Consider the following 27295-nt stretch of genomic DNA (forward strand, 5'->3'; position numbering starts at 1 on the left):
ACGGCGCCGAGGCGTGCGCCCGGCCACTCGACGCAGCTCTACAACAGCACGGAACAGCATATCGCTATCTGTGGCGCGTGCCAGAACTGGTGTGCGCCAGACGACAGGAAGGGACTCCTCCTCATCGACACACCGAAAACACGCGGAGGCAACAACACAACAAGCTATATAGTGGGGTCATCATCGATAGACCGTGAACAGGTGCGGGGTGTTGGGCGCGGTAGATGCGAAATGAAACGGAAAGGAAGCGACAGCTGCTGCTGCAGTTCATTCCAAAGCGCCGCTATAGAGGACACGTGGTGGCGGTGAGATGCCAGCGGGGGCTTTTTGATGTCGTCAACTCGATAACACTTAAGACACTCGGGGCTGCCGTCGTCATCCCACAGAGAGTCAAACGGGAAAAACTTGACTTGAAAATCCAATCAGTTTTTTTTTCTTTTTTCTTATTTTTGTTTGTTCGGAGGAAAACGAGGAAAAATGTTCTTCCATGATGCGCTGTTGTTTATAGGCCAATATGGATAATGATGTTGCGCATCGAGTCTAATATAGCGCGCACGAGGGATGGATGCGTCTCGGAGGTTATGTCAAAAATAAGGACAGGGGGACGATTCTTTCGTATAAAAGAGAAAAAAAAAGATAGAAAATGAATGCAATATGCAAGCAAATCGCATCTTTTGAGGCGAGCGCTCTTGCATCGGCAAAAAGGAAAGCGCGGCCAACGCGACGAGAGCGGCAATCCGCGGACAGCATCAGGGACGTGAATTTGCGCTTTTCCATGTACAGCGAGGCACAAAAGTTCGATGGAGATTGCAGTGCTGGTAAAAGTTGAACGGCGGCATGTTGCCTTTAGAACCGCAGACGGAGGGAAGCGACTATATGCTGGCGAGGTAAAGAAAAAGAACATGCAGCTGCTTCTTATTTCACAGCCGAAAACCACAGCAGCTAGCATAGCATGTGTATATATATATACTTGTAGCGGGCAACAGTATGCCGGACTGCTGGCAGATATAGCTCTAAAGGTCTTTCGTTGATTCCATTCGTGTATAGTCCCTCCTTTTCGGCATAGTATACTGGCTCATGTCCCGCAGCAGCATAGAGAAGCTAACCATCTCCCGCAATGTACCCGCGCCCTACTCTTGTACTGAAAAAGATTAACATAAATGCATCATGTTGAACGCACCGTCTTCAAAACTCAAAGGTCGTAAAGTTTCCGTTAACTTTTCCTCTCCTCGTATGTACATATATAGCTCCATTAGATCCAGGATATAATGCCGGATGGACTTGTAGGGACCATTGAACAGAAATTATCTTCTCACGTTCTCTAGATCTAGATGAGCGGAAAGCAAATTCTCTCTGATTTTGTAATTTAGGTATTTTTTTTTTCTTCAACGGGCCTGACGGCTCGGCTATGCTGAGGCCGTGTATTGGACTCTCAAAGTAGAATTCCAGCAAAAAAAAAATGGGCCTAGGAATCGGCAATGCACCAATGTCTAGCCCTTGCCCTTCTGTTGAAGGAGGAATCGGCGGGAAAACAAGAGGGCTTTGAGCGTGGATATCGATCGATAAACTTGTATAATTAAACGCATTCCAGCCAACAAAGTTCACAACCCATATCTACATGATTGTCGATGAGACCCGCCGATCTTTCCTTCCTTTTATTTCTGCCTTGTTGGGTAGCCATCGTGCTGTATACCAGCTCCTTTTCTTTTCTTTTTCTTTTCCGCAAATGCCGCCAGCAAAGCAAAAGTACAGCGCTCCAGACGGAAAAATTCTTGATAGCCGATGTTTAGCATATCGAGCGTGATATATCTGTACATCTAGATTTCTTATATGCAGGGTGCTGTGGACCCAAGGAATTTTGAGAATCGGCTCCTGTACGGACCGCCAGGCTGAGATTAATGCCTCGCCGTGCTGGCCGGTATCAAAAGGAGTCGGTTGTATTGTGCTCTCTTGTTGTATTCTATTATATTACCGAGAACATCTTGATAGATAAAGATGGCCGTCTTGACGTCGAGTCAAGAGACTCGTAGCAAAGAAACATGGGGCGTCTTATCCTACGTGTACATGTTTGTAGCTACGGGATGATCACCTAATAAGATGGGACTCATTTGATCAAATTATCGCCCTATTTATTACATGCAGCTGTGGGCGTCTGTGCCTTTCTTCAGGGGAAAACACTCAGCGGCATCCGATGACATTGCCATTTCAATAAATCAGATGGAATCAAGAAAAATCGCCAACTGACGGGTTTTAGATGGGGCTGAATATTGAATCAAGATATCTTTGCGATTCTATAGAGTAACAAGAAACTATTCACATGGAGCCAGCAGCTATATATACTAGGTTCTATGTAACCATTGCAGCTGTGCAAGGATCTCTCACCCATCAGTGCTGCGTAAGAAACAAACAAGATCAGCAGAACAGCGCAAGGAAGAGAGCGGGGCAATTATTCGCCTTGATCTGGCCCCGGGGTCCACTTAGTCAGAACTCAGAACATCAGCAGCAGCGCTACGCAAAGACCCAGTATATACACACGCACCCCGGCAGTTGGCAATCGGCCGCACTGACTGGTAAAGAAAGGAGCGGCATATCCTACGTTTTTCTACGTATATGTATAGACGATATCTGAGTCTTATAGAAGCGCATCATCACGGTCAGAGCAACACTGCTGTTCGCCTACAGCGTCGTTCTGTGTAATGGAAAGAGACGGATGTTGAAGAGGTTATTGAGAGAGAAAAATCTTAGATATTAATACAAACATCATCTGCAGTTACATCGTTAACTGATAAGACCAGACACCCACCCCGTAGGCATTTCAACTGCTGTGTAGACAATGTATGTTGCGCTGGCGCTTAACGATATAAATTTTGTATAAAAATGATTAGTGTATAAAAACGTTCCTTTTATTTTTTGTGATTTTTTCTCTTCGTGTAGAGCCCCCGGCTTTTGGTTTGAAACCTCATCCAGCAAGTGCTCGAAATGGAATGTTTACTTTTTGTTGATTGCTGAAAATGCTGATCACAGCAATTCACAAGTATATTTTCACCACCGTTTTTTACTTCAAAAAACTTAAAAAAAGGCATTCTAAATCGTTCTAAATAGTAACTTACAGTTACAGAAACAGAACGCTAAAACTCTATAGTTTATTACAGAATATAATAGCTATAGGAAAGTGAAAAACATTTTTTGCAAAACCAAATTTACCACGGTTTGTCTGTAATATAATTTCCTGCTGTGGAATTTTGTTTATTGCAAACTCTGTCAACTATAGGTACTTAAACGAAAGGGGTTAAAACCCATCAAAGAATTTCGATTGGAAATGGTTAGGATTTTGAATTCAAAATGTGTGTAGGCCTAATATGTAGAAAATCAAATCAAATGGGTTTGCTTCCGCTAGTAAAAGCAGGAATATGTATCCTAACTCCATCTCTTGCCAAATTTAGTTCCTCTATAGTAATATCACAATAATCCCCCCCCCCCATGAATTTGAGTCAAATTTTTAAATGGGGATCGTGGGCTATCGTGGGAGTGACGTATTCCCACAAGTAAAAAAGTTCACAAGTAAAGATAAATTAATTTATTTATTCCTAAGCGTTCATAAGTAAAAATGACTCAAATCACAGATAAAATGACCATAAATAAAATATGTCAATATTGAATAAATTATAGGTAATCTCTGGGTAAACTATACAGTATACATATTACGGGTAAAACATTTTCCATAAGTAACAATATCATAATAAATATCTGGTTAGGTTACATTACGTTAGATAATTTTTTTTTTACTTATAAAATATTTTAAATCTGCACGCTTTATTTATGAAACTATCTAAAGAGTTAGAGTGGTTCGAAGTTGCCATGTTGGATAGTTTTAATCCCAGGTTGATGCAACCTCAAACCAAAAATCATTGACATTGTCTATAAGAAATGGGTACGAAAGGAAGGACGATCAAGGAAGGGGAGAATAGAGTGCGGAAGAAAGGGGTTGGTCCATTTTTTTTCACTCTCTTTTGTAGAGCTATAGAATACTGGTACCGCCACTCATTTGACGAGCCCTTCCATTGCTTTTTTTTCTCTGGAAGTGAAGCCTGCTTGCCTGCCCTGCTCCTTAGCTATAAGCGCCACGGCGGGTGTGTGAGGAAGAAGGGTATAGGAATGGAGGGAAAAGTGGAGAAGTGGCAAGGCGCGAGATCGATATCTTAGCTCCGATTTTCACTATCGATTCGTAAACTTGGCTTCCCCAGAGAAAATTTCCGAGAGGAGGAGTTAACATGGCAGTGGCGCTACCAGTATTCTATAGCTCTGCTCTTTTGTCTTTCCATTCGTTCTTCGGGAGTTCAGGGTTTGTTTTATTTAGCCGTTTTATCTGGCAACGCAGCGTGGCGAAGCAAATGCGGTTGTGTTAGGGATACCAATTACCAGAGATAAGGAGATGGTCAACTCAATGGGAAAGCCAGCAAACGACGCCACCCCATTTATTCACCCGTCCAGAACCCACCCTAAAACTATCTCCCTACCACCCTTCGCGCTTCACCAGCGCTACGCTAGCGCTACGCTACCGACCACTGCCCGTAACATTGTCAGCAACGGCGGCTACCTTTAAACCAGATGAAGGGGGGGGGGGGGGTTTCGTCTTTGGGGAACTGCGTTGCCCACAATGTTACGGGCAGCGGGCGCTAACGTAGCGCTGGTGAAGCTGGTGAAGTTTTAGTGTGGGTTCTGGACGGGTGAATAAATGGGGCGGCGTCGTCTGCTGGCTTTCCCATTGAGTTTGCCATCTCGTTTTTATCTCTGCCAATTACCAAGGTCATGGTATAATAGTTGTAAGGTAGGCGGACTCCTATCTCACGAAAGTGTCGTGTTTTTCAGCAATGTAGATAGTGCTACGATCAGGCAGTAAAACTGAAATGGTAAACTGAACTGAAATGGTAAACTGAACTGAAATGAAATAGTAATAAAAATAATGTATTGCATTCGATATTTGGTAGCGCCTTTTCCATATGAGTGATCAAAGGCGCTACTATCTCTGACAAAATAAAAAATAGAGATATCAGTTTACATAGGCCACATTGAATAAGAAGGTTTTCAGTTTTGATCTGAACTGTGAAAGGGAAACTTGAGGAGTGTGGGGGTAAAGAGCTAGTAGGCGCAGCTCAACACGGAGGGAATTCCATATCCGAGGAGCAGCAACAGAAAAGGCACGGTCGCCAAAACTCTTCGTACGGCTACGGGGGGGAGAAAAGAATAAGCTGGGATGAGGAGCGAGTGTCACGACCAGATTCACGTATTTTGATTAGGTCACTCAAATACAGGGGAGCCATGCCGATCAAGCAGCAGAACACAAGCGATGCTATCCTGAACACTATTCGCTGCATAACAGGAAGCCAGTGGAGGAAGCGAAGAACCGGTGTGATGGATTCACAACGACGAACGCTACAAATTAGTCGAGCTGCAGAATTCTGTACTCGCTGAAGTTTGGCGATGCGCACGGTAGGTAGACCGACGAGTTAGGCATCGCCATAGTCTAGTTGCGACAGCACAAAGGCCCGGACCAGCTGAACGACAGCGGATTGGGAAAGGAACTTGATCCTAGCTATTCGCCTGAGATGGTAGTAGGCTTTTTTGCAGGAGGAGTTGATCTGCGCTTCCATTGAAAGGTGAGAGTCGAGCAGCACATCGAGATTTTGAACCACTGGGGAGGGAAAAATGTTGGCACCACCAACCACTAGCGGAATCGATGAGATCAGTTGCTTCTCAACTCTATCTTTGGTAGATACGAGGAGAGCATCAGTCTTGTCCTCGTTCATTTTGAGGCGATTGGCAGCAAGCCACTTTCCCTGGTCGGCGAGGCAGGCCGTTAGGTTGTTGCAGGTCTGCAGCCAACCGTTGCTGGTCGGCTGCAGATGGCGATGGGATAAAAGACTCGTATTCCTGAGAATCGTCAGCGAAGTAATGATCGGAGATGCCCGCTGATTCTGCGATCTCGTGCATGGGAGAATAGTATAGAATGTACAAAATCGGACCTAGCATGGAAACTTGGGGAACACCATAGATTAGGGGGGTTGGAGTTGAAGTGACGCCACCAACACTGACTGACTGCCGCCTTCCGTCCAGATACGAGGTGAACGCCAACATGCAAGAGCAAGGCCAGAGACACCAAAACGAGAAGACAGGCAATCCAGTAGAATACCATGGTCGATGGTGTCGAAAGCAGCGCTTTGATCCAGAAGAGTGAGAATGACAGCATTGCCGTTGTCAACAGACGATAGGAGATCGTTCAAGACTTTTAGAAGGGCAGTTTCAGTGGAACGAGCAGCTCTGTAAGCAGATTGCACGGAGACAAACAGAGACTGGGATTCTAGGTGGGAGTAGCTGTTTAGGAACGATACGTTTGAGAAGTTTGGAGAGAAAAGAGAGATGGGACACAGGTCTATAATTAGAGAGCACATCAGGGTCAAGGCCTTGTTTTTTTCAATAATGGAGTGATTAGAGCGAGTTTCATTTCACGAGGAAAAATTCCAGAAGAGAGAGAAAAATTAATAATGTTCGTTATAGGAGGAGCCAAAACAGGCAAACATTCCTTTAGAACAAAAGTTGGTATTAGATCAATAGGGGAGGACTTGGAAGGGCAGGACAAAATAAGAGACGAAATATCATGAACGTTTACTGCTGAGAAAGTTGAGAAGGCAGCAACAGGTCTTGGGGCCTCCGGCATCCAGCTGCTGGTGACTGCATCAAGGGTCGCCCGAATTGCAGCGATCTTGGAAACGAAGAAATGACTGAACCGTTCAACCACAGCAGCCAGGGAGTAATGGGCAGGCAGACGGAGGCCAGGCTTGGCGAGGAGCAGCGAATCCGCTAGTTTGAATTGCGAAGTCTTCTTTCCAGACGCTTCCAAAATCTTGGCTTCGAGGAAGGACGTCTTTGCTAGTTTTATCATGCCTTGTAGATTTCGCAGCTCGCTTTTCATGATTTGCTTGTCGATCGTCAGCTTAGTTGTTTTCCAGCGCCTCTCCAGCCTCCGCACATTCCTTCTGCCGAAATGAATCTCTTCGTTGTCCCATAAATTATCTGGACGGACAGTGAAACTCCTGCTGATCAGTGGGGCGTGTGAGTTCAGAACGCTGGCTAGGCCAGTGTTGCACTGCAGCAGAGCACTCTTACAGTCACCAGCTGGGAAAGTGAGAAGTGGCAGTGCCGATAGGTCGGAGTGGAAGGAGCTGAAGTCAATTGATTTCAGCTCTCTGAACACCACTTTCTTGACAGGGCGCAGCGGGCGGTATGCTTTAGCGCACCAGTGTACTGCACGATGGTCACTGACGAAGTCGGAAACAAAACAATCAACTATGGAATTGTCGGTTAATCGCGACATCACCAAATCCAGAATGTGGCCACCGACGGGGCTTGCGTTCGAAACATGCTGAAAGCGCGCGTTTGAAAGTCCCTGTTCTTAATATACGAACTTCTTCTCTCAATTTACGACGTAAAGATTTGTTAGAATTTGTAGACGGCATTGATGTCGATCCGGAGAAAACCATCATCGTTAAAGAAGATCAGCAGGATAAGCCAGCCTGTGCATTTATGCACTCGGATGGTGAAAAACTGTCAGCAGCGGAGAGAGATGCGGTTTGCCAGCTTTTGGCACGACGTTGGCGGTGCTTCCCACCAGCAGATGGCAATTTAGGATCTACAGACATGACCAAACTTGCCATCGACACCGGCGATGCTCGTCTAATAAGCTGCGTGCCGTATCGCATATCTGCTGCAGAAAGGAGGATCACCACCGAGAAGATAGCTGCAATGCTCAAACAAGGCATCATTCGCCCTTCTTTTAGTCCTTGGGTTGCTCCGGTGGTAATAGTTAAGAAAAAATCGGGTGACTACAGGTTTTGTATAGACTATTGACGTTTAAACGCTGTAACAAAGAGAGATGTTTACCCTCTACCCCGCATGGACGACGAATTTGGTCGTATCACCGGTGCAAAGTTTTTCTCAAGTGTAGACTTAATGTCTGGGTACTGGCAAGTACCGGTTGCGGAAGCCGAAACATGCAAAACCGCATTTGTGACCCCAGATGGCCTGTATGAATTTGTTCTTTTGCCTTTGGTTTAAACAATGCCCCATTTACTTTTCAAAGGCTAATGAATCGTGTGCTTGCCCGTCTTAAGTGGCAAATGTGCCTCATATATCTAGACGATGTTCTTGATTTTTGGTAAATCCTTTGAGGAGCACCAAGAGCGATTATACTGTGTGTTGAAGGCTCTAGAAAAAGCCGGATTAACGTTAAACGTTTCAAAATTCATTTTCGCGACTAAAATTATTTTTCATTTAGGTCACATAATTGACAAAAACGGAATACGGCCGGATCCTGCAAATGTAAGTTCCCTGGTCAACTTTAAAGTCAACATAGCATCAAGACACTGAGAGCCTTCCTTTGGCCTTGCATCTTTTTATCGCCGTTTCATTCCGGAATTGGCCATGTTAGAGCATCCACTGAACAGCCTTTTGAAAAAGAATCCGCTTGGAACTGGAGTGAGACGCAAGAACAACGCAAGAAACACCAAAAGAGAGTCGGCTGTGTCGGGACCTGTGCTGGCACACTTTGATGAGAAAATCGACGTGATCGTTCAAACAGACACGAGCCTAGTAGGTCTTGGTGCCGTTTTAATTCAAGACGCTGGAGATGGGCCGCGGCCAGTCGCATTCATCAAACTGGCCGAAGCAGAAGGAATGCAAATAAGCTGGAGTGTTTAGCCATCGTGTGGGCCCTAAAAAAATTACGCCCGTATGTGCATGGCCGACGCTTTTCTGTCTGCACATACAGCTCAACTGTTAGTTGGCTATAAATAAAGATGAATCCTGTATTGGACCCAGCGGATCCGCAATCGGTCATGTAGTTTGCATTCTTGATAGTAAAAAGCCGACAGGCATGAGCATGATGAAATTGGCATTCCAAAAACAAATGGATGGCCAATTACGCCCTATATTTTCCGCTTTGAATGAAAAAACCACGGGAAAATGATAGCAGAACAATTTAAAATCCATGGGAAAGTTTCGTGTAAAGTAAATTCCTCGCAGGGTCGTAAATTTCTCTTATGTGTCCCTTCTATGTTAAGAAGAAAAATAATTGAATTTTGCCATGATGACCCCTCTTCTTCTCATATGGGAATAGATAAAACTATTGCTCGAGTCTCGGAACGATATTGGTGGCCTAAATTCAGGGTAAGTGTTCGTAAATATGTTTTGTCTTGCAATTATTGTCAATCCATAAATGTACAGTACCCACCACAAATATTGGCTCATCCCCTGCCAATTGTGGTGTTTTAACCCGCGCGAGATAGGCCCTACGGTGTCTCGCACGGGAATTTTTTTTAAATACTAATTTAAATCGTAGAGCCATCGTTTTATTTTCATCAGAAAGATAAAGAACTCTTCTTCATTTTTCTGATTTTTATTTCTAATATTATTCACGGGTTGAAGGAGATATTTGATAGACCACAATTATTGGCTCACCTACGGGAAATCTAGCTCAGCGTGTCCCTAACCCGCGGCATATCCCGAGGGTAAATGGTGACAAAAAAAGTTTTTTTGTCACCATTTCCCCTTTTTTTTGTTTCCCGCCATACCCTCGGGATATACTTGTTATGTTTAAATTAAATGTGATTGATTGCAAATATAGATAATTAAATTATAAGTATATAAATAACATTACATTTTTAAATTATGGCATTCTGGATTTCTTTTTCAAAGTTATCCTCTGGGGAAGTTTAACTTCCTGTTAACCGCCAACGGACCTTACTCGTTAGTTAACATTCCGATGAGTGATAATTAGGTTTCATCTTCATAAACTCTGCTCTAGCAAATGTAGTGCATTTTAGAATTCTAGTTGAAATTAGAACAATGGCACGTCATACTGTAAAGACGAAAGAGTGGATTCGTGAAGTTTCAAATTTATTTTCCAAAATCGAACTCTACCAAATTATCACGTGAACGAAAAACATGCAGTGCTTGTGGAAGCTCTTTTCCCGAAAGCAGGTAATGTAAATGTATGAACGAGTAATAGTGACAGTAATTAACTTCTGTATAAATCGTTAAAGTAAAAATTTATATTTAAATAAATAAAATCCAAACAAGAAAAATGAAATGTAATCTGATTAGCGTAACAATCATTTTCCCGTAATTTGTGGTAAATTTGTAATCACACGTACATGTTTTTGTTAAGAATTGCATAATTTAAACAATTTAAAACATAATTTAATATTTACATACTATACAACAGTTAGCCAGTCAAGCAAAAAAAGGAAGAAAAGGTCTCAATCTAAGCTGTCCAGTGAATATTTTAGATGCAGGCCAGATTATTCGCCAGTTATGGGACAATCTTTCCGAATCTACCATTTTAAATTGTTGGCGTCATTCTAAATACCTTTAGCATTTACACGAGCTTTCGACACCTGAACCTTGGCCAGCCAATTATAAGCAGGTGGAAACGATTGTGCGTGAATTGACCGAAGCAATTTCAAATGTCCATTTTTCAGCTGGTTTTTCCGATCTTATTGACGGCAATGAGGCCCATCTAGTTAAACGGTGGGTCAGTTTCGAGGATGACCCTGAGATGTTTGCAAGTGATAATTTTCTGCTAGCTTCGGAGGTGGATGAATTTTTAAATGTATCCGTTGCAGAAACCTTCGTTTCAATCAGCCCTTGCGATAGTCATCTCATTAGTCAGGATCAGATCTGATCTCGAAATGGAATTGCTTCTTAATTTGTTGAAATATGCGTCTGAAGCAATAAGTATGCCCATTAATGACCCCGTTCTGCTTCAACTTGCCAAAACGTTGCGTGATCATATTCTAAATGTTTAACTCTCTGTTTGTTTTCATCATTTGATATTATTTCTAGTCTAACACCAGATGAGAATACAGAGACAACAAGGGACGAGACAAAGGTTCTAGGTTCAAACCCAGAACTCGACTGACTATCACCGAGAGGGAGAGCAAGGTTAAAAGGAAGAAGCAAGGTTAAACAAGGTGACACACTACATTAGGCCATCTAGGGTTAAGCAATTAAACCATTAACCCCACAATCAATAGAGGGCTGAAACGATCGTGACATTATTTCTACTTTATTCTACATCTTTATTATTTTCTACTCGTTTTTAGTAGTAAATATATTTTTTTAAAGCCAAGTGTTAATAAGAATCAGTCATCACCATCACTTTCTATTTAGTACTAATTCATTTGACCAGTTATGCAACAATCCAATTATACGACCGCCGCACCAAGTGGTCGCATAAGTGGACCGTCACTGTATCATGACTATTTTTTTTTTTTTTTTTTTTATATATAAAAGGGCGCGGGTCGCAGGCAGCGACTATAGCCCGGGTGTATTTCGGTTTTGAGTTTTTCTGCCTGAGCAGCATATATACAATCTGTACAAAGGTGAGATTCAGAGAGGTGTTAGGGCAGGATGGTTTAGTTCAGCTAGGTGGTTGATTGACTGGGATGGATGAGTGGGGTGGTTGGGAGCAGATGGATAATGATTCTGATTATTTCTGATAATGATTCTGATTTCTGACCGGCCTCTCCTCTTGCCCTCCCCACCGGCCCGGAGCCGCATATTTTGGTGCGACCGTCCGGAGCGGCGGAAAAGACCTTCCAAAGCATAACACCGTTTTTGGGTGCAGAATTGAAAGTAGAGAAGAGGCGGGAGATGACAGTACGACACACGCCTCCCCTCTTGCCGTCCCCGCCGGCCCGGAGCCGCACATTTTGGTGCGGCCGCCCGGAGCGGCGGGAAACGGCCCCTCAAGACATACCACCGTTTATAGGTGCAGAATCGAGGGTAGAGGGGAGGCGGGACTGATGATAGAAACGAGTTTTTTAAAAAAAAAGAAGATAACTTAAAGTCAAAAGAGAGAAAAAATAATAATAATAAAAAAAAAAGAAGCATCAAATCGACACACAAAAAAAAAGAGTGATGAACAGGCGAAACAGGGAGAGGGGGTAGTCCCTCTTTAAGAGTTTATTTGTGGCTTGGCTAGCCGACGGGACTGCTTGATGAACTTGATCATGATTGTCCATAGCGTTTCAGATTGGCTGATGGCGGAGAGTGATGGTGGCCAGTCCGTTGTGGCTAGAGTGAAGTCTGTTCTTTGTGGGTTAAAGATCGGGCAGGAGAAAAGGAAGTGTTGGACCGTTTCGATGGGAGCTCCACATAAGCACGCTGGATGCTGGATGAGTTTCATGCGGTGAAGATGGCCGTTTAGGCGAGAGTGGCCTGTCAGGATCTGGATTGTTAAGTAATTGATGTAATTGATTGATGTCTCTGCCGCGTAGAATGTTTGTAGAATATATGTCCGGGAAGAAAAGCCTGGTGATAGCACCTGTATGGGAGGTTTGCCATTCTGTGTTCCATTTTGGGAGAGAGTGAGACCGGATCTTGGCTCTAATGGCTTTATTTGAGAAGGTCGGAGAAATGGGCATGGGGCTATAGGAAATAGCTAGCGACTGAAAGGGCTGGATCGTCTGGATGGGCTCCATGGCCCCAAAACTGGCCAGTTTAGGCCCCTCTGCCTCAGGGTCTATTCCATAGAATATGTCGGCCTGCGACTGAATATTCAGGAGAAGGAGGAGGCTTGACGCGTCGGTTCGATCTAGCCTTCGAGATGAGAGAGCGAAAGAGAGGCTTGATAGACTCGTGAGAAAAATTTCGAGTCGGGTGTAGCTGGAAGATAGGTCGGTTGCCAGTTTTAGAGCTTCGTTGATCGCGAGCGAGTTGGCTTGATGTCTGTCGATGCAGTGTGGCAGCGTGAGATGAGCGATCGATTTGACCGAATCATGGTCGGCAGCGACTATACCATATCCGTAACCTTCCCTGTTTTTAGATGGGGAGACAATAGGGTAGATGCGGACGTATCCTTCACGCCAAGAGTTAAGAGAAATAGGATCTAAGCTACTTAGACGATGGATTTTTATGTTGTATGACCAAGGTGGGATAGAGGGATAGACAGGCTTGGAAGTTTGATTCGGCGAAGGTATGGATAATATGTCTGGAAAAACGCTGGTTATGAAGGAGATCGATGAGGAGGGGAAAGTTTCGGACTCTCGCTTTGATAGAAGCCGGAAGGCGGCGAGTTCCGTAAAGATTAGATCTATGGGAAGGAGATTTGAGAGGACAAGCAGAGCGTCGTTTGGGGCGGATTTGAATGCCTTAGTGAGGAGAAGAGAGATTTGACGCTGAAACGATCTTGCTTTCCTCTTGCCGTTTTTGGTACGTAGAACAGAGATCCATACAGCACAGTTATATGATACAATTGGCTCGATTGCGGCTTGGTAGAGAAAGCGAAGGCGATTTTTATCAAAACCCTATGTGAGGCGAAGACAGCAGCTAATTGAGAAAAGAGCGCGTTTGGCCGCGGAGCATTTGTGAATTAAGTGGGGTAGCCATTTTAGGTTAGAGTCAATTAAGAGGCCGAGAAAAGTGGTTTGTTGGGAGGGGGGAATTTTTAGATCCCCTATTGACAGAGATAGGTGGGAGACGGGGATCCGTTTTTTTGAAAACAGCATAAACACCGTTTTGGATGCGTTGAGCGACAGCTTGACTTCCGAATGTTTTTGGCTCACTCTTTCCACGGCAGTCTGAAGTTGATTCGTGGCCATGCCTGGGTCTTTGTGTTGGGTTGCGAGGTTTGTGTCGTCCGCATAGCCTGTGATGAGGGCATGAAATGGAAAAGAGCTGCGTATGATGTCGTCCACCAAGAGATTCCATAGCAGAGGTGACAAAACACCTCCTTGCGGGCAGCCGAGAGTTACTGGTCTCTCTAGGCTAGCGTCGTTTGCTGACAGTGTTGCTGTACGTTCGGCAAGGAAACTGGAGACGATTGAGCAGAGATAGTGGGGGCACTTGCGCTTTATTAGTATCGCAATGATGGCGGGGTGCCAGGCGGAGTCGAAAGCGCTCTTTATATCTAAGAAAGCCGATGCCGTGTATAATTTATCCGTGAAGCCGTTTTCTATGAACGAAACTAGCGAAAGCGTCGCCGACTCAGTCGATTTCCCCTCTCGAAATCCATGTTGATTTTGACTGAGCCAGTTACGCGAGGAAGCAAACCAATTTAGGCGGTTCAGTAAAATGTTTTCAAGAAGTTTGCTAAAATTTGAAATGAGACTAATGGGTCTAAGGCTCTGAAGGAGAGAATAGTCCTGTTTGTTTTGCTTGCCAAGAATCGAGACTTTGACAGATTTCCAGGGAGTCGGGAAGTAACATAGGGAGAGGCAGGCATCGAAAACGAGACGGAGGCGCGCACGAATCAGCGGCATAGAGAGAAGAAGTAGACCAGCTGATACATTATCGGATCCGGCCGCCGCTTTGGGATTGAGGGACGAGACTGCTTTCTCAAATTCCCATTCTGCGATGGGCGGGATTGAGATGTGGTCAGGTTTTGCTAAATACTCTGTTACTAAGTGCTCGGTGCGTTGGTGACATGGCTCTGAAATTGTGGTTATAGGAAAGAAATGGTTGGCACAGTGCATTAAGATATCTGTTGGGTTTGTGATTTTTTGGTCGTTTATGGTGAGGAAAGCAGGGCCCCCTGTCGATTTGGATTTTCTGCTGGCGGATTTTATTGCCGCAAATAATTCAGTCGGAGACGAGTTTTTCCGAATCTCTTGCCATGCTAGGGATTTGGCTCTTCGTATCTCCCTTTGATACACTGCCGAGCAGCTCCGACTGATCTGTTTGTCGTGGTCATTCCGTGAAATGGACCACGTTTTGTAGGCCTTGCGTGCCTTTGTGCGTAACGCGCAGAGCTCCCGAGACCACCATGGCATCGACCGATTTGCCGTTTTTCTTACGACTGGCAGTGCGGCTGCTTTGGCGCATTTTACTATAGCCGCAGAGATTTGCTCTATTTCTACAAGGATGTTGGGGACGGACGGATGAGAAATTGTCGGAGAGTGGGTATTGAGCTCGAGGGGGAGAAGAGACAGGTATCGCTGTTTGTTGATGTTAGTTAGTTTAGGGACCTTCTCGCTGTTGCTTCCTCTTTTTTTGGGTGATTTGGTGATGGTTGTGAGAAATTCGAAATAGATGAAAGGATGATCTGAGAGAGAAGGAAGTGGCAGGAATCGCCAGTTTGAGAGTTTGATGAGGTCGCCATATACAGTTAGATCGACAAAACTTGTGCCGGCTGGCTTGAATTCAAGGTCCGTTTTTTCGATGTTTGTTATGTTGAGGTTGCGTCGGTGAACGGCAAGTTCAAGCTCTTCACCCCTACTGTCTGTAGTCGGGCTGAACCAGAGCTGGTTATGGGCATTTGTGTCCATCGAGAACAGAGAAAGCGAATTTGTCTCCGACGAGAACAGTTGCTCTATTACGGCTTCGAAATTTGGGAGGGACGGCCTGAGGTATACGGAGAAGAGCTTTATGGAACCTGATTTCGTGCTGATTTCTATGCCAGCTGTGAAATTATTTGAGAGAGGGAGCAGCGACGTGGCTCTGGGAATGGAGGAGTCTCGCGTGAGAATCGCGGCTCCAAATGCGTGATCGTTTTTAGAGAGAAGATGGTGGGAGGAGTAGCCCGGTGGGATATTTGCTATTTGTGGTGGGTCAGCTGTTAACGCATACGGCTCCTGTATTAACGCTATGTCTATGTCAAAGTCAAGAAGGATTTGCGAGAGAGAGAGGGATGCCAGTTTTGAATGTCGTAGATTAATCTGGAGACAGCGGAGGCTACTCTTTGGAGTGGAGAATTTGGATGGTGCTACCATTTACGGTTGAGAAATTCTCGGTAGCGAGCGACGGCTCTGACTTGCTCTGGGCAGCCACGGTGGCCGGCTTGGTGCGGGCCACCACAGTTTGCACAGATTGGGTCGTTGTCTGGTACTGGACACTCGGATGTGCGGTGGCTTCCTGAACATTTGCCGCATTTTGGGTGTTGGGCTCTGCAAATCATTTGGGTGTGGCCGTATCCCTGGCATTTAAAGCAGCGCCTTACCTCTCTGTTTAAATCGATGTCGACTATGCGCAGGGACTCGTCGAAAAAAGCAGCTCTTTTTTTGTCTAGAGCTGCTTTTTTGGCCCGCTCGGATTTCAAAAGAATTTTTACGTGTCCCAGGTTAGTCCCTTGCTTTCGAAATATGGTCTTAATGTCGTGAATCTGTCCGCGAAACGTTTTGTTTCGGTGCTCTAGTTCCTGTCGCAGCGCATCTAAATCTGAGACCTCAGCAAACAAAATGACCACAGGGTGTAATGACTCTATCTTCCTAACGCCTTTGAACATGTCCTTAAACTTTGGGTTGTCTTGAAATAGCTTGGCTGCCCTGGCGGCATCGGCCGCATCATCAAACGTGATGAATTCTTGGTTGTCTCTGTGTCTTACGCGGTGGGGAATTAGGCCGGTGGTTTCTGAATTTAAAAGAGTTTCAAGGGCGGATACCGAGAGTGGTTGATTTGGCTTCCTTCCGTCGGCGTAATCGGCAACCACAACGGAGGCCGTGCCCTCCCGAGCAACGTCTGCGTAAGAAGGCTTTGTTTGGGCAGAGAGAAAGGCTTCGAGAGCTCTGTCGGCCACAGTAACTTTTAAGCTGGTAATTTCGGCCTGGAGCTTTCCTAGATTGCAGTCTCGCTCAGTTTTGGTCTGAGACAACTCTGCTGTCAGCTGATCAATTTCTTCGATTAAAACTGATTCAGAGTTGTCATATTCCTCTTCTGTGGCATCTGATATCTCGCACTGTTCACGGAGGAGAGTAATGCAAGAGTTTAGTTTCGTAATGAGTTCAGGCTTACCCAAGGCCTCCAGGTTTAGATTTGATTGGTCGGCCAGGAAGGCATTGGCAGCTTGCCTTGCATTTTTCCCCTTTTTTGACAATTGCTGCTGTAAAGTGTCGGGGGAACGAGCGTTCATATTTCTTTTCTTCGAGTGGACGCTGGGCGACTGTGAGACAAAAGTATGAGATAAGTTCATAGTGGATGTGGAGTTACCAGGGTGGAGTCTGCACTGATTGCTGCAGTACGTGCGGTTTGAGTTGGTGTACTCCGTGTTGCAGGTTTTGCATATTTTGACAGTTGTTGTTGTCCCGGGCGAGATTCCGATTGCCGACACCTGTGACGCCTGGGAGGCGCCACCGTCGTCGACTATGTCCATGACAGGCCTGTGGCCGGGACGTACAGGGAGCGTAATTTTATAATATCCAGGTGGGCTAGAGTAGGGCAGGATGATACACAATTGACGACGATGTGATGATTGCTGATTTTGTGAAAGTTTGGTGATGAACGGTATAGAACTATATGAGAAAAATCGAAAAAACTTGGGAGCCGGTTGACAGTCGTGACTAGTGCTTGACAGCAGACGACGACCTGTCATGACTGTAAATCAAACCTAGTGAATATTCTGAACTCGTAAATCTAAGAGAAAAATATCATATTGTATTGATTATTGATAGTTTTTATTGACTTCGAATATGACAAAAAGGTATTAACTGAATTCCACGGCGTTTTGAAGCAAAAATGTGTAGTAACTCTGGACCACTCGCCTAACAGAACACAGCGTACTGAGTCACAAGACTTTCAAGCCTAGCCAAGGAACTGTGCAAGCAACAGTAAATCATGAACGCAGAACGCTGCATTCACTGCATCGAGCTATCGCCCGTTCCAATCGTCTAGCCTAAGTGTTTCAGTCAATGAGCTCTCTCAAAAAGCTAGGGAAAATTTCCCAGTTCCCCTCCCCTTCCTTCTCCCTTCCATTAGGCAGCAAAAGGCGGGAAGAAATGGTGGTGATAAGAAGAGGGACGGAAAGGGAGAATGGCATCAGCTGCCTTCTGGCAATGGTGAGTTCTTGGGGCGGGGGTGGGGGTGTCCGGGGGCTTCTTCACTGGATGGCTCTTTCTCAGTAGGCTATAGGAGGGGGAAACTGGGGAAATTCCCCTAGCATTTTAACCTCACTTAAAAATGGGAAACACCGCTGGCGAAATAAGCGGTCCGCCAAAATTAATCCAAAATGTTTGATTGATGATTAGGGGAGAGCGGGGTCATAGAGGACAAAAAATTTGTTTTGTCTGTAATTCAGTGTGTAACAATGTTATGTTGAAATAAATTAGATTAGTGCAATGAGCGTTGCTTGTATAACATTAGGGAATTTTTTCATCGCCATACGTTTTTTAGTTTACGAGTTATTGAATTTCAAAAATAGGGGTAAAATGGTTGTTGAGGAAAAATGTGGGGTAAAACTGGACAGAGGGTGTCCCATACTGGACGCGGTTAATTGCATTTAAAGTTTTTATTATTAATGTTTAAAAAAATTACCTAAATAGGTCTACTTCATCAATAGAAAATCTATTTTAGCGTAGATTAAATTTCAAAAAAATTAATTGACATGAAGAAAATTAACGAATGAAGTTAAGGGGGAAGGAGACTGGACAATTTCTATACCAGATGGAGAAGTGGGAGGGGCATCTTAGATATTGACTATTTATTGATTCTAGTCCAAAATCACCCCCAATGAGGGTCTCTTTTTCCCAAAAATGAGCGGAATTGTTTTCCACACCCCCTTGATTTTTTTCGTAGTTGTATCTTAAAGAAAAAAAAATTAAAAATTATTAAATTTTGTCGTGTTTTTTTACCTGAATGGGATAGTATTGGACAGATGCCTGTACCAGGTTAGACATGGTCTTTATAAGAGGACAGAATTAAGTAAAAATTTTGAAAAAAATACAAAATATAGGGAATTATATGATAATATCACCACAGACTAGGAGGGTAAAGACTATGAATAGGGCTGAGAGGAAGGATTAAATAAGCTACCCTCGTCCTATGCCGTGTGGTAGCACGTCGTGCCCATTTTTGAAAAGCCATTATTTTTCCTCGTTTCCCTACTGACTTGAGTGTTTACACACCGTATATTTGTAAATCAACCACTTAATATTTCAATAATGTTTTCATTTCTAAATAAAGGTTAGATGTTCCCCATGTTGTGTGAATTATTTAAAATTTCTATGTGTTCTCTAGACACGATCGATAAATTACTTTATTAAACACCCTTTTTCCCATTTTCAGGCCTATTTCAGAGAATCGTTAAACGCTGCACTGAAAGAAAACAACCGATACTGATTTTTACAGCTCTTTTTTGGCAGATAGTTTCATGAAACTGCGGTGAAAGATTTATAGATTTATATATTTATATGTCCTGATAGGAGCATTAGGATGATAGGAGTCTTTTTTTTCAAGTTTTTTGTCAAACGTGCTTTCTCCTAAAGCCGTTTTGTGGCACCACCAGAAGTACCACCAGGAGAGAGCCAATCAGAATGCGTGGAAAACTGGGCACGCACTCCTACCAAAGGGTCGGGTTCCACCGTGGAGACCATGTTGCTCTTTTCCTCCGGGGCACTCAACTCATCTACTCATAGGCTTCTTTAGTTGAGGTTGCTCGTTTATTCCCTCTTGGCTTCCAAGAGGATCCTGGGGGGTGATATTAGGACTGTGTTTACGTTGGTTTTTCGGACAAATTGCGGGTTTCGTGCATTTTGTCCCTAGTATCCTGTCTGTGGTGGGTGGGCGTGGTTAATCGTATTGAGACGGACAATATGAAAAAAAAAATATCCCGGTCCGTTCAGCGGATCGTTAGCGCTGGCGATTAAACCGCTTTTATCGTTTTGCGGTATGGATTTAGGGAAGGGGTCGATTTTGGAGTGTGGATGGGCAGGTAGGGGTCGATTTTTTGGGGGGGATGGGTGGGTGTTGTGGGGTTATTTTCTAACGGGGGGCCTACCCCCCTCCCCTTTTTATGACGCGTAGTTAAAGTGTCGTCTGCATTCATTTTGATTTCAGCAGGGAATTCAGTTTAAGCCTTAATTGAAATCAAAAGTTTGCAGATGACACAACAGGGTGAAAACTACTCAGATACAGCAAGTTATCTTTTAATTTAATCTTTAATTTATAAATTAGCAATATCTTAACTTTAATGACTAATAAATATTTTTTTGTGCACGAAATACTGTATTACAACAACCCTTGTACTCTTCTTAGGAAATATATTTATTTAAAAAAAATCACCAAGAGGGACCTGCCGTAACACCGGCACCTTCTGGTTGCAGTGATTCCCGAGTTATTTTCATTAATAAAAAGAACTGTTTCTCGCCAAACTCTGTCTCTTTATTGTCACGGTAAAGACCCCCCACCCAATAAATTCAATATTTTCAAAACTTGCTGATTATGCCATTGCATTGTCGGAATTCCTGCTGTAAACAACTTATATGCACAGCAAGCACAGGAACATGAACAACATAGAGAATTAACCAATAGGTTTCCTTGGAGTGGTTGTTGGTTTGTTGGTACTTGTTGATAGTTTCAAGGTAGTAGGTTTAGAAGAAGATGGTTTAGAGGTGGTTGGTGTAGCAGTGGGTTTGGCAGTGGTAGGTTTAACAGAAGTGGGTTTGTAAGTGGTAGATTTAATAGAAGTGGATTTGGGAGTGGTCGGTTTAGTAGAAGTGAGTTTGGAGGTTGTTGTAGTTGCATCTCCACAACAAACAGCTACTTGAGTGGCAAATACATCCAATGCGGGAAAGAAGTCTTGGCTCACTGGCAAAATTTGGGAGGCAGGCAAAGTAAAACCGTACGTGCCTGTATCCGCAAGTTCAAAAGTATAACTATACTTGATGCCAACTGATTTAGCCCAGTCGTCCGAACCACCTTAACAGAAACACACATAATATTTTATTAATCAATGGTAATTACGTTATAAAATACCTGCAGCAGCATAAAGTAGATCGGCTGAATTACCAACGGAAAATTTATATTTAACGAATTTAGAAACGGTTTTGTTGGCAAGTGCCAACATATCGTTATAGTCAGGTGGATAAGCAACATCATACCCCCATGGGATTAGTGCGTACTGTCCATAGCTATGCAGGGTTAGGTAAAGCTTGAAAAAGCAGTAGTCAAATTTCTGCCTTTTTATTAATAAAAGTGGGATTAAATAAATGTTACTTTGATTTGATTGGCCTTTCCCAAAATGAAATTTGAAGTGGCGTTTGTTTCAGGCTCTGAGAAAGCTTTGGTCCCTTTGTAAATTTCGGAACACGGATCTGTGCTGGTGCCAAGACCACCCCACTACATAATTTGTGTTAAAAGTGGTATTAAGACTAGGTTTAACTAGAGCAATTTTTTGGATAAGTAAATATTTCTTAAAAATGATTATAATTGTTTCGAAAATATTTCTTAAATATCTGAAAGAATTGTCAACGTTTTTACTTTTTTAAAGAATTTTAAGGTATTACCTAAATATTTCTCTGAAATATGAGTTACGCAGAAATATTTCGGCGTGAACGCGAATAAGAGAAATTTTTGATAAGTGTTTATCCTTTTTTAAGGGGGGGGGTATTTACTTTTGTCTTTCAAAAAAGCTCTATTGTAGCCTACGCTTTACATTAAAATAGTAAATTTATAAATTATAATCCAAAAATGTTAAATAAAATTAAAATTTTCGTGGTCATGCAGGAGGAAAATGCTCACTTTATAACCAAAGTTACGATTGGGGTCAACACCTCGACAACTTGATGAGCTTGTCAATGAACGAGTTTTACGCCAAAGCCGATCAGTAACAAATGAATACTCATAACCTTTTAAGAAGAAGTAATTAAAACAAAATCAATTAATTGCAGCAGAAAATGCGTAGGATACCATCGGGATTCATGACGGGCATTATGTACCACACGACATTTGTCAGAAGCTTTGCGTTTGCTGGCACTTCCACAAGTTGTTGAATAAAATAACTGGCAACTGCTGGAGCAATCCATTCACGAGCGTGAATTCCTAACGTTTTCAATTAAAAATCTAAATATTTGAGTGTATCTTAATTAAGTCTGATAATAAGACAATAGCCTACCTCCGTCGATCCATATAGCGGGTTTTGTGCCGGGAGACGAAGAGTTTGAAATGCGAAGAACGTATAGCGGTCTTTTTTCGTATGAGATGCCAATGTTAATTAGGGAAACAACGCTTGGATAAGTGACAGCCAGATAATTCATGTAACCATATATGTCACTTAGTCGATGGTAGCTAGTCCAGGTCATGTTATAAGCTGTTAAGAAATACAGAATACACCATTATATAATTATTTTGACTAAATTTGAAGGTCCATCCTATGTCTATAGATTAAAAATTAAGACAACAACACAAGAGCTGCTGCTGGGTCCCACAGGGGCACAAGGAGATAAAAATGGCTTATAGGATGGGAGGGGAAAAGACGAAATAAATCTTTCACAAAATTTTCATATCATATCTCGATCAATAAACTCAGGAAAGAAAATTTCTTTTGGTTGGTGGTTTAGAACACCAATAAACGTTCCCATAAAAATTAGGCCTCTCCCTCAAATAAGATAAAATTAAGAAACTCAAACAGGAATCCAAAATTTCTCCGGAAAAGGTTTCGTCATTCTGGATCCGCAGGAAAATCTGGCGTGTAGATACGAATGAGGACATTTTTTAAAAAATATTTTTAAGGCTTTTTCTTAAATTAGATCTGGAAAAATGCGATGGTAATCCGGCCTACTTGAGATGTGGATCAATGGTTAAAAAACGCCCTTTAATCATAATAAGGTATAACTTCTAACTTTGGTAAAATTTCATCTTTTGAAGTCATATTAAGTAAAAACTAAATTGGCGAATTACATCTTGTCAATCTCATAATATATATAAAATTTAAGGTAAACAGATAGAATAATAAATAATTTAAGTTAAAATATGCGAGGCTTTACGTGCTGTTTTGGAATTGCGGATATTTGCGTTCAAATTTTGGTTGTTGATTGCCCTCTGTAAGTCTCCGATCGTGACGACATGTGTAATATTTGCACGCGTCATTTTATTTTCCAGTTTTTTCTTTAATTCAGGTGGAATTAACAAATCCACAGGGGTATTGACCAATTTTGCTTCATTCAAAACTGTCAGACCTTTTTTCAAATAATCAGTAATGGAAATTTTGTGTTAAAATTTGAAAACGTATTAGAATTACCGTATGTTTTACTAATTTTCATAAGAAACTGATTTTCTTCAATTGTACTTGGGGTTATTCTCCACACTTGAAATTTTGAATAGGAAACGACATTTTTTTCTGCTGGGGAAGCTGGAAAGGTGACCACAAACCCGGTTAGGGTGACAAAAAAACCAAAAAGAAGGCCCAGTGACATTCTGTTGGTGTAAGTTGGAATATAGACGTTATTAGTATCCAAAAGTATGGGTCAAGCCGACACACTAGCGGCGCGTTGCAGTGTGATGGGGTGCCGTGAACAGCCGATTTTTATTTGGCTCGCCCGATGTGGTTTCTCTATAGGAGTGCATGAAGAAAATGATTTCGATTGGTGGAAGTGAATGCACTCCGCAAAGTCCACATGCTGCCTCCTGCTGGGACCCCCGAGCCTATTGGGCATTATGCGGAGTGCATTCACTTCGACCAATCGAAATCATTTTTGTCATGCACTCCTATAGAGCAACCACATCGGACGAGCCAAATAAAAAGCGGCTGTTCACGGCACCCCTTCACACAGCAACGCGCCGCTAGGGTGTCGGCTTGACCCATACTGTTGGATACTAATAACGTCTATAAACATTTTCTGTAGGGAACATTTAACATTTTAATCTTTTTATTTAAAATATTTTAGGCCTTTTCTGCATTTCATTTCATAAGAGACTTTCAAAAAATATGTAAACTAAATTTTTAAAATATTTCTCAAGAATGTTCAAATTTTGTTTTTCTATTTTTTTTCAAGAATTCAGTTAAAACTATCACGCACTCATCTGCTTTTGAAAATAAGCAGATTTTGCTTGGATGATCCCAACACTCAGTATAATTGACTTTTCAATAAAAAGTGAAACATTTAAGCCTTATTAAAAAGCCAAAATTAAAATCAATTTCTTGAGAAAAAAGGATTTACATAAAATATATGTATAGTGAACGAAAGGAAAAAGAAATATTATAGAACATTTTACTTATACAGTACCCTCATGGAGTTTGGAAACACGGCGAGTGTTTTCGCGCTTTTAACACGGCGGCTTACAAGCCAAAGTCTCCCTTTTTTACGCGATAGCTCACGTTTGAGTTATCGCAAAGCAAATTTTAAAAAATCATCTTGGTGAGGAAAGAATTTCCTTTCACCATGATTTTTTGCAGATTTTAGTGAATTGAAGTTTATCCCCAAAGTGCTAGATATAAAGTTTGGAAACATCGGCGCGCTCGCCATATGTTTCCAAGCTAAAGTGTATGCTACTTAAAAGATTATAAAAAATTCAAATATATCAATTATTACTTGAAACTTGCACCAACGGTAGTGTACATTTGGACAAAGTTTCAAATTTTTCTAATAATACGCTGATTTTTGCCGATTTTTTATTATATGTTGATTTTTCTTCTCACGTCGCGTGGAGCGTATTCTGCCCCGGGGGAAGAATAGAAGAGGGAAAACCGCCGGACCCCTTTGTTCTCCCCTATTCTCTTCCCTCTATTCCCCCCCGGGCTAGGATTTCGTCCCTGCGCCACCAAAATTAATCGCCATGTTTTCTTTAAAAAATCGGAAAAAATCAGCGCATCATTAGAAAAATTTGAAACTTTGTCCAAATGTTCACGACTATGTCGTCTACCGTTGGTGCAAGTTTCAAGTAATAATTGATATATTTGAATTTTTTATAATCTTTTAAGTAGCATACACTTTAGCTTGGAAACATATGGCGAGCGCGCCGATGTTTCCAAACTTTATATCTAGCACTTTGGGGATAAACTTCAATTCACTAAAATCTGCAAAAAATCATGGTGAAAGGAAATTCTTTCCTCACCAAGATGATTTTTTTTTAATTTGCTTTGCAATAACTCAAACGTGAGTTATCGCGTAAAAAAGGGAGACACTTTGGCCCGTAAGCCACCGTGTTAGAAGCGCGGAAACACTCGCCGTGTTTCCAAACTTCATGAGGGTACTGTGCTTATATGGAATATGGGTTAAATATAAGAACCAAAAATGTCTCTATAGTGTATAGCTTAGGTAGATATAGCAAGTGTATTTTTTTAAATTAAATTCAGTAAAAGTTTTAAAATGACACTTATTAATTTTAGGGTAAATCATAAAGTGTGACTGATATAAATTCACAAGATAAATTTAAAAATTATTATTTCTTGAGCGAATAAATTAGAAACTTGCCGTATAAGGTTAAAGAGTTCTCTTCGGAAAGTGACTTGGCGAATGACTGTCTTTTCGTGTAGTAGCTGCAAACTGCAATGAATTATAGACACAGAAACATTTCGTTCTTATTCTTTTCAACTATAGCATTTGTGCAACTATGCACCTGTTGTTGTTCCTTTAAATCTAAAATGACGTTCATAACTGCTACAGTTGTGGTGCCCTTGGACAAACTGGGCGTATCATTTCGAATAAAAAAGGAATATCTGCAGTTGAATCTAGCATGTGTTTGGAACTGTTGGCTATGTAACAGAACACTTGCGTAGATAAAAAATATGTGGAATTGTGGGGAATGGAAATTTGTGCTTAGACCGGACCCATCTTGGACACTGTTCTATGTTAGACAGGGTCGGGAAAAATAGTTAAAATGATTTTCAAAATCAAATTTTTCTATTGGTTATTTTTTAAAATGTAAACATTAACTGTACCAAGTTTCATGAAAATCCCGTGGTTATTTCCAAATAAATAAAAAAAATGGAAAAAATCAAAAAAATTTCCCAATAACGGTGCCATTGTGCCCAAGAGACAAATTAACGCTCACGCCAATGCATAGGCCAGTCATTCGTCTACACTATTCACCCAAATTTTTATTTTGAAGTTTTATAGTTTAGACGTAATTCATATTTCAGTAGAAGATGGTCTATGGGGACCATTTGGGGACAAGAAAATTAGCTTATCTTGATGAGAAACTATTGCGTCACCTACATTAGCCCTATCTAAAAGTTACAATTCTTCCCTATACGAAATTTGAAGTGTTCATTTCCAAATTTGGTTCGGGGTTTCACTACGTTGCTATCTACATTTCCTATTTTTTTCATAATTCTGTATTCGTCCCATCCCTCTTTTGATACCCGGTCTAACCTGGTAAGGCGTCTGTCCAATACTACCCCAGTCTGGCTCAAAAACACAAAAAATTGAAACTCTTATAACTTTTTAAATTTTTAACGTACTCCACACAAAATAACAAAACTATTTAGTACTATTACTCAATACCTTTCAAAATTACTACGTAAAATATAAATTAGCAGGAGGGGCTACTTTGGCGCTTAGTTATGTTGAAACATAACGAAATATTTTGATATTTTTTACAATGGTTTCAACGATCGAAGTTGCAAAAAAGGATGGGAGAGATTGGGAGAGAAAGACGTGAATAACACGAATAATGCAAATGGCATCGCTGAATATAACTTAGAAGACTTGGAAATCGTTCAAACGGGGGTTTCATGAAAAGCTTCACATCTCGGCCTTCTAAAAACAAAGAAAAACGCAAGTAAGAAAATTGAATTTCAAAACACAGATTGTATTTTTTTTCATTGTTTTTCCCTCGATTCACTCTCAGCAGTGTTACCATATCTCAAAATCTTCCTCCGTGAGGCGAGAAAGATAAAGATTTCGATGACGAGGCTAGTTATCTTTGTATAATCACATTGATCCCGTTTCTGGTTTTTTAATCGCAACCAACTGTGGTGTGCATTTATACATCAGTAATGAAATCCCTCCCCTTTCCCTCCCTAAAATCCAGAGGAAAATTAATATGGGAGGGATCTGGTATGGGACAAAGGAAAAATAAAACAAAATTGTTCTTAATTTATTCTCTATTTATGTTTTATTTCAGATTGAAATTTCTGTTTCGTGAAAAATACGGAATAATAACCGCATTTAGACAGCTTTTAATTCAACGGCTTTATTTTCACTGTCTAGTTGGACTCAATTACACCGATTTTCGTTTTGTCTTCGAATAGTATTAAGGTCTCTAGGCTTGATGACAGGTTTCCCTTTAGCGAGAACAACTTCTTGGACGGCGATTGATGCTTCTTCCTATCGACCATTTTAAAGTCTCGAGGTATCGACAGGGCCAAAAATTGTGCGACGGGCGACCGAATGATTGGTCTACCATAACACGTGACTAGCAGATCAATCAAATGAGTCTTTTAAGCGGGTTTTGGAGCAAAAAATTCAGATGAATTCGTTCGATCAATTTTTTAGTTTGATCGAACTCAAACTCATCGACGATGAGTTGATCACGCGATCAACTCAAAATAAGTTTGAGTTCAATCTAACTCATCTTTGCGATCAACTAA

At 42.0% G+C, this 27295-nt stretch overlaps 1 protein-coding gene across 1 annotated transcript; it reads right to left on the bottom strand.

The window, feature by feature from the left end:
• Positions 1-20123: 20123 nt before the first annotated feature.
• On the bottom strand, positions 20124-25327 carry LOC124200365 (carboxypeptidase B-like). The gene is made up of 9 exons (XM_046596574.1): positions 25176-25327; positions 23003-23178; positions 22749-22940; positions 21878-22072; positions 21673-21804; positions 21505-21611; positions 20980-21102; positions 20740-20914; positions 20124-20682 (listed from the first exon to the last, which is right to left on the bottom strand). The coding sequence occupies exons 2-9, from the start codon at positions 23175-23177 to the stop codon at positions 20285-20287; spliced, it is 1497 nt and encodes a 498-aa protein (XP_046452530.1). The 5' UTR covers position 23178; positions 25176-25327; the 3' UTR covers positions 20124-20284.
• Between the last annotated feature and the right edge of the window lie 1968 nt (positions 25328-27295).

Source organism: Daphnia pulex, chromosome 8, assembly GCF_021134715.1.
Source record: "Daphnia pulex isolate KAP4 chromosome 8, ASM2113471v1".
Classification (NCBI taxonomy): Eukaryota; Metazoa; Arthropoda; class Branchiopoda; order Diplostraca; family Daphniidae; genus Daphnia; species Daphnia pulex.

Bases quoted from the DNA above. Each gene is read 5' to 3' on its own strand.
- LOC124200365 (XM_046596574.1), bottom strand. From the start codon at position 23,177: ATGTCACTGGGCCTTCTTTTTGGTTTTTTTGTCACCCTAACCGGGTTT. The intron at 22,941-23,002 runs GTAATTCTAATA...ATTTGAAAAAAG, and splicing joins GAAAATTAGTAAAACATACG to GTCTGACAGTTTTGAATGAA. The intron at 21,805-21,877 runs GTAGGCTATTGT...TGAAAACGTTAG, and splicing joins CGCTATATGGATCGACGGAG to GAATTCACGCTCGTGAATGG.